Below are 7672 nucleotides of genomic sequence, written 5' to 3'. Positions count from 1 at the left end.
GAGAGGCTGTGGGAGGGGGCTGCTCCTACCCACCGACCGTGACGGTGCACCGGGAAGAGGGGGCCCCGAAGCGGACAGGGTCTGGCGAGCCCCCGTTAGTGCAGAGTGGTCTGGCCTGCCCTCTGTCCCTCACAGGGCGGGTGGGCACTGTCACGAAGTCGGCTTCTACGAGCCAGAGCATTTGACTGCTGGGACAGACACTTCTGCTCCTGGTGCCTCGGACGCATGGGAGGCAGACACCCAGTCACGGAAGACCATGGCCCCCAAGGGAACGTCAGGCACACGCTGGGACCCGAGTCGCCTGCCAGGCCAGGCAGGCTGAACCTGCTCGATGACCGACTGGCCCCACAGCCGCCCCCTGTGTGCACGAGGCGCCCACGACACGGCACCGGGCTGGGACTCCCGGCGTTTGTCAGGGTCGCCCCGGGGCTTTTGTCCTGTCTTCGGGTTGCAGTTTAGCCTCAAGCTCTGCGTTTCTTAGTCTGAGTTCTATCCGGCCCTTATCGTCCTGCCCGCAGCCGGGAGGCAGGATTGGTGATGCCCGAGCTGGTCTCGCGGGGGCCAGGCACACTGTGTGAGGGCCAGCCTGCCGGGGCTGGGCCGGGGAGAGGCGCCACCCAGGGCAGGAGGGGACCCACTGCGGCCGAGCTGCGACGCAGGCTGCTCCGGGAGGAGGCCGCCTCCTGCCCACCTTGGCGTCCATGTGGGAGCCGCCGTCCTTCCCCACGGCATCGAGGTCCGTCACGCCTCGGCTGAAGTCCAGGCCATCGCTCCGGGGGACTGGGCCCTCCACCGCGTCGATGTCGGTCTCCTCTGCGGTGGCCGTGTGGGCCCTCTCGGCTCCCGTGAGCTGGCGGCCTGCGGGGATGACAGAGAGGGCGGGGAGGGGACAGAACACCACAGGTGACGGCCTGTCCTCACCCATCAGTGCCACTTATGTCCGCCAGGGAACGCCACTGGCTTCCCGACGTTTCCTCCCACGCTTCCACTCAAGGCCATTCGCTCCCCACCCAGTAAGACCTTCCCTTTGTGGCGTGTTTTAAAGTCCGGAAACAGAGACACGTCCTCGAGCCTGGACGTGGCTGCTTTGCCAGGTTGGTGCACTGTTGATACTGACAGGGTGAAGCTACACAGTCCGTGGCAGTCGAGTGAGACCTTATCAGGCTGTTGGGGACAGAGGTGACAGGTCTGGCCTGGAGGGGGGACGAGGCCAGGAGAAGCCCCGCCTAGGAGCAGTGGCAGGAGCCGGAAGCAGGGCGGAAGAACAGAGAGTGGGGGGCGAGGGGGTCCCCAAGTGAGCACCGCAGAGGAAGGCTGCTGCCGTCCGCTCACGAGGTGGCCTTTCAGCGACCAGACAGGCTGGCTCATGGAGCCTGGCGGGCGCAGAGGCGCGTCTGCAGGGGGAGCAAGCAGGAGCTGGGGACAAGTGTGCATAAGGCTCAGAGAGGCCAGCTGTGGGGCGGGGGCGGGGGGAGCTGGGGATGCGGGACGGTCTGGCTTCGTTTTGTTTTTAAGGTGGGAAAGACTCGACCCGCTCTGTGCAGTGGACGAACATCGGCCCAGGCGAAGGCGCAGGTGATGGCTCAGGGCAACGTGAGAGTGGAAGGCAGAGGCCGGCCAAAGAGCCAGCCTCGGACAGAAGGACGAGAGACAGGCACTGGGGACAACCAGCTGGGCCGGGCGCGGCGACCCCAACATCAAAGGCCCAACCTGGGGGCGGCCGCCGCCCAGCGCTGCCGTGTGTCGGGGCCGGACACGCCGGTGCCGCCGCATCAACACGGGCCGCTCCCCCGTCAACTGCATCTCAAAATAAGGGTTAAAAAGAACAGGGGAGTTATTGGCTCACCCCAAAAGTGCCTGAAATGGCCTTTTTTGGCCTCAAAGTCACAACAGGATAGCTTAATTAGCACTTCCTACGTTCCGGGCACGGAGTTCACGGTTTTACTAAGTCATTTATCTTCCTAATGAAGCTGAGAGGCGGGCGCTGCTGTTACCCCATTTGACAGACACAGAAACCGAGGCACACAGCTGCTGGGCTGGGCTCCACGCCCGCCCGTCTGCCTCCCGACAGGCTCGCCGCTGCCCCGGACCCCACCTGCCCGTCTCTCGCTCACTGCGTCCACGCTCTCTAAAACTACCGTGCGTGTTTGTCATTGGCTCCCACCCGCCCACCTCTGAGTACAGGTGGCTGCCTGGTCGCGTCCACGGGGCCCCGGTACCCAGCGTGGAGCCTGCGCACGCAGGAAGTGGACAAGCGTCTGCCCAGTGAGGGCGTGACTGGGACGAGGGCTCAGGCAGCGGTGGCCTGACGAGCTGGGGAGCAGGCGTGGGGGGCCAGGAGGCGACAGGAGGGGGGCCAGCAGCGCGTGCGCTTCTGCGTGAGCAGGACACCCAGGGCCAGCAGCTGTGACAGACGAATGTCCCTGAGTCCAACCGGAGGGCGAAGTCTTGTTTCTTGGCTCTGCTTTTCTCGGGGGGCCGTCTGCCCCGTGGGGGAGGGCTCCCCCAGGACACCTGCAGCAGGCAGGGGGTGGCCTGCCTCGATGAGAAAGGCTCCGCCCAGCTCAGCATCCGTGACCCAGACACTCAGTGGCATCAGCACACTCAGAGGGCACCTGACGAGTCCTTGAACGTGGAGCCGCCACAGAACCACGGGCTTCCCGTCAGCTCCCCGCCCCCGCGCTGACACAGGTCACACACGCCACACGCGGGACGGGACGACCTGCTAACAGCTGGTATGTGTTCCAGGCCGCACGAGGCTGCCTCACGTGCACCAGCTCCCAACGCCTGGCGGTTCAGAAGAACAAGACCCAAGGAGAGCACGACGCGGCCAGGCCCCCGGGGGCGAGGTGGCCGTTGGCACTCCAGCCCAGTCGCCCAGTCGTGCGTGCGTGCAGAGCCCAGGCTCGGCGCTCCCCCCATCTGCTGGCCCGGCACGCCCCCCAGCACACCGCACTGCCGGTCACTTCGGTGACAGCCACTTTCGTGTGTCAGCTTGGCTGGGCCATGACGCCCAGACCTTGGAGCGGACATTATTCTAGATGTTACTGTGAAGGTATCTTTCAGAGGAGGGAGCACTGAAACCAGCCGGCTCTGCGTAAAGCGGCGTGCCCCCTGGGGCGGGCCTCGTCCGGTCGGTGACGGCCTTCATAGACCAAGGCCCGACCCCTGGAGGAAGAGGGATCCCGCCGGCAGACGGCCCTGGACTCGAACCGCACCCTGGTCTCCAGCCTGCAGACCAACGACCTGCCTCGTGTCACAGTCACGAGCATCTGCGTGTGTGTCCCTGACACCACAGGCCACGCCCGCATTTGCACAAGCAGGGGAGGGCCCCTGCCACTTCCTGTCCCCTGCAGGGCACCAACAGGACACAGAGGGGCACATCCAAGCCCGGCTTGGCCTGGAAGAGCCATAGTCGGCGCTTTGTGTCCTGCCTTCAGTGTGGAAGAAGCCACAGTGGGCCAGACAGGTTTTCCTAAAACAAATATCTCCTCAGGAAGCGTGGGAGTCAGACACGTGACTGTGATCTGAGGAAATTCTCACCAAAAAGGTATCAGTGTTCCTGATGGTTCCCAGTTTATCTTCTTGGATTTTCCAGATAAAAAATTGGAGACATTGGAACGAAGTCCACATTGAGGGTTCTCAGAACTCGGAACTGTGGTGCTCAGCAACAGGGAAACCGCTTTCGGTGACTGTGACTTGTGTCCCTCCCACCTCGTTTCCCTGGGGTCCGATGGGGCAGCGGTGGCTCTCGCTTTACGGTGTGTGTCTGACATGGAGCCACCTGTGTGATCGCTTCAGTGTCCTTGATTGTCTGCCATGAAAGGCCTGGAGCAGTGGCCCTCGGCTCCGCGCCGTGTCCGCGTGCCAGCCCAGCGGTGGCCTACCTGGGTCCCCGGAGCCGCTGCTGTCCCTCTCACTGTCCCCGTCCTCCTGGCCGTCGGCGTTCTGCTGTGTGTGCTGCAGGCTCAGCTTGTGGCACACCTCAAAGGCCTGCCCCACCGTGCGGACGATCCGCATCGCTTGGCTCTGGGGAGGAGAGAGGCTGCGGTCAGTGGCCTTGGCCCCAGGACTTGGTGGGGGCGAGGCCTCCAGCCAGAAACTCTGCCCTTGTGGGGAGCTTAGCTTCACGGCGGGCGGGCCTCAAGTCACAGGAGACAGAGGAGTAAACCCCCAGGAGGCGGCCGGCTTCCCTGCACTCTGTGCGCCAACTGAGCCCGGTGACGCCGGAGGAGCCGTGGCCTCTGTCCCGTCTCGGCGCGGGCAGGGCCGGCGAGGCGACCACGGCAAGTCAGCTCTGCTTCCGGGGACACTTCTCACCCGGGAACGAGGGGCTGGGGCCTGAGGAGCTCTGAGCCCTGGGACTCCTACCTCTGGACCTCCCAGCATTAAAACGTGAAAAATAGCCTCTTTCCCCAAACTGAGGACCTAGCTCCGCCACATCTGAAGCCTGGCCAGGCAGGTGACACTTCACACCCCTCAGGGCAGACAGCGTCCTCCTGGGCTGGGAGAAAGTGACCAGAGGGTGACTTCCACCCCACCTCCGAGGTCAAGAGACCAGCAGGAGGCTCCTCAGAGGCCAAGGGCTGCACACGCGGACACTGTCGTCATGCCCCAAGGCGGGACACGGTGGTGTCACTGGAAAGTGAAATGCTGGGTGTCCCCAACCGCAGGACGCCCAGCAGGTGTAAGGAGGGGAGCTCCACGGGGAGCGTGTGGGGTGGGAAGCGTTACAGGCCACGTTTCAAGAAACACAGGTGTCGCCCACCCTGGCATCATGGACGCGGAAGCTGGGAGCCCTGGTGACGGGGACCCTTATAGCCCCCGTGGGCCGGCAGAGCGGTGGCACAGGCCCCCGGAGGGAGAGGGCGCAGGCCTGCACCAGAGCACACAAGTGACATTCACTCAAGGTCAAGGCCACCAGGCAGAAGTAACCGTCCTGGCCCGCCAACGCCACACGCGGTGTCTACGCCGCAGCCATGATTGCATGAGCGAGGGGGTCGCCATGGCGAGTGCCTCTGTCTCGCCCCACACCGGGGGCGTGGCTCCTCGTCAGTGTCCCTGCTCCTCTCCTGGAGCCCTGGCCCAGGGGGACATCTGCCCAGGCGCCTGCACGTAGCTAAGTGCACAGCTCTGGTGAAACTAGAGAGCGTCCTCGCACTGAGCGATGGCAGACCGCCGCCTCGGTCCCCATGTCCTCGCACTGAGCGATGGCAGACCGCCGCTTCGGTCCCCGTGTCTCGCATGAAAGCAGCCACCGCCGGGCGCGGCCCGTCAGCAGGGCGGCAGGTCGGTGCTGGGGCACTCTGAGGGAACGGGCTGGTGGCCCCTTACCTTCTTCTTGGACTTGAAGACGTTGCACCTGAAGACGTTGCTGGCCCCATCGCGAGCGATGTAGCTGAAGATCTTCAAGTCCTGTGAGTCGTGGGACACGTAGAAGATCCTGCAGAGAGAGCAGGGGCTGGGACGCGGGCGCATGGCGGGCTCTGCTGCGGGACATGCGAGGCGGGCACCCAGCGCCTGCGCCCAGAAGAGCCGCCTGCCGTGGAAGCCACGTGGCGGGACACTTCCAACACGGCTCTGGCACTGCCGCTGGAGCGGTGGGGGGGACACACACGCCCGCACCAGCTGGGGCGTTGGAAGGAAAGAGCGTCCCCTCCTCGTCAGAGCAATGCAGCCACGTGGATGCCACTTGTGCCCCCATGTGCAGGCCCCTTCGCCCTCTGGGGGAGAACGGCGGGCCAGCAGCACCAGCCGCACTGGGGACACGCAGACACTCTGCTGCACTCCCGTGGGCCACGCGGGACGGTGACGCCACGTCCCGTCCCCTCCATCAGGCCCAAGGCTCACAGGCCTCCAGTCCATCATCCAACCAGCCTGAGTGCCCCGGGCGCTACCCCGTGGCCAGGCTTCATTTGCTCGCTGTGGCTCCCAGGAAAGCTAGTGTCACACAACTGGGCCCAGAGTTCCCTGTATTAATGACAAACGCCTCCCTAGCGTGCGAGGACAAGCCAAGGCTGACCCTGGCGACCCCTGCCACAGCTCCTGCCCCTCCCGCCCCCAAACCTAAACCCACCAAGCCCCCGGCACAGTCACCGCCGTCCTGCAGTCCCAGGCACACCTGCCTCCTGCCCCCAAGATGTCCTAACGAGGGCGTGTGTCTGCTTGAGCAGACGGCCGGGCAACATCCTTGTCCCCTTCCTCCCTGTCCCCAGCACCCATTGCATGTGACCATGTTTTCTGCAGCCTCCTCCTTCACGTGTCCCTGAAATGGAGCGTCTCTTCCACTCCAGGGTGCTGCTCTCGCGCACCGGCCCGCACTGTCCCTGGGTTTCCGTAACCCATCTTCGCGCCTGCGTCCCGCCTCCCCATCGCCAACCCGCAGTCTCTGCGGCTAGCCTGGCAGCACGTTCAGTGACAAGGACCCCCCATTTCCCTCTAAACCCTCTGGCGCCCTCCTGCTGCCCGGGGGACAAAGTCCGAGGTCCAGCATGGCATGTTCACCTCTGGTTTCGTCTCTCCCCAGAGTCTGGCCCACACGGCCCTTCAGAACTGGTCACATGCGTCTCCCTGCGTTTGGACTGCTGCGGCCCCCGGCAGCCTTCAAGGATCGGGTCACAGAAGGCTGCCTGCGGCCCCCCAGGTCTGAGCTGCTAGACCCTGGGTTCGGGGGCCCCAGGGCACACTGTGCTGTTTATCCTGCAGCTCCTTGAAGGAGCAGGGGCCACCTCTGGGTCTCAGCGCCAGCACAGCACGCTCGGGGCCAAGCGGCGTGCGTGCTAGAGTCAGCTGCTCACTGGGCTTCGTGACACAGTGTCCGCTTCCCGGGCACCAGTGCCATCTGGAGTGAGGAGGACGTCTTGGGAAGGGATGTGAAGGTGCTTAGTGCTGCTGACCCGGACCCTGAAGTGTGTGAAATGGCAAATCGATGTGTATTTCATCACAATAAAAGACACGGTTCTGATGTTCTACGTGAGAGACACAAAAGATTTACATCTAAAATTAGACTTAATGAGAAATGAGGGCTTCATTGTCGGGGGGCCACGGCGTCTCTCTGAACAGGAAGAATGTGCTTCCCCTTAGAGTGTCCTGGCGGGAACACGGCAGTGACCTCGTGTTTCGCGAAAGCCAAAATCACGTGTTCCTCACAGCACAGCTGACGCCAGCCAGAGCGGTTCCCGGAGGAGAAAAGTGACTGCGCCCACGAGAAGCCCGCGTGCAAACGTCACCATGTTATTGTGTCGATGAGCGTCCTTGATGATAAAATGGGACACACATAGTTTAGAAAAAGTCCTCCTTCATCTGCCCATCGCAAATTCACACAGGCAGCGACCAAATCTCCACGGACTACATACCTGAGGAGACACGGGTCTGGCAGACTGAGCCGGCACTGGCGAAAGCTCACCCCTTGTTCACAAACCTGGGGCGCCAGCTTCTGGTAGGTTAGGACGATGTGCACGGGACACCTGCCCCCAGGAAGTCCGCTGTCTGGGGCTTGTTTGTTTGGAAGGAGGGGGTATTGGCCAAAAAAGTTTCACTTTGGAAGTTAAGATTTCTTTGATGTGTTCTACTCCCCACCAGAAACCACATTTCTTCTTAAAAGTGAATCATGATTAAGCTGCAGTAGTCAAGACTCCGTGGCGCTCTTGTCAGGACAGACAGTCGGATGCAC

The 7672-nt window shown here is 63.3% G+C and overlaps 1 protein-coding gene across 1 annotated transcript in view; it reads right to left on the bottom strand.

Annotated features, from left to right (window-relative positions):
* Positions 1–7672, bottom strand: part of LOC105303426 — a 63183-nt gene that overhangs the window by 19071 nt on the left and 36440 nt on the right. Inside the window, exons 5-7 of the mRNA XM_023521501.1 lie at positions 5335–5443; positions 3888–4029; positions 418–858 (exon numbers count right to left, since the gene is read on the bottom strand). Coding sequence (XP_023377269.1) covers positions 418–858; positions 3888–4029; positions 5335–5443 — 692 coding nt within the window. The remainder of the gene's footprint in view (positions 1–417; positions 859–3887; positions 4030–5334; positions 5444–7672) is intronic.

The sequence above is a fragment of the Pteropus vampyrus genome, unplaced genomic scaffold, assembly GCF_000151845.1.
Source record: "Pteropus vampyrus isolate Shadow unplaced genomic scaffold, Pvam_2.0 Scaffold304, whole genome shotgun sequence".
In the NCBI taxonomy this organism is placed as follows: Eukaryota; Metazoa; Chordata; class Mammalia; order Chiroptera; family Pteropodidae; genus Pteropus; species Pteropus vampyrus.
The sequence above is the reverse complement of the archived record's forward strand: the minus strand, read 5'-3'. Positions and strand labels throughout refer to the sequence as shown.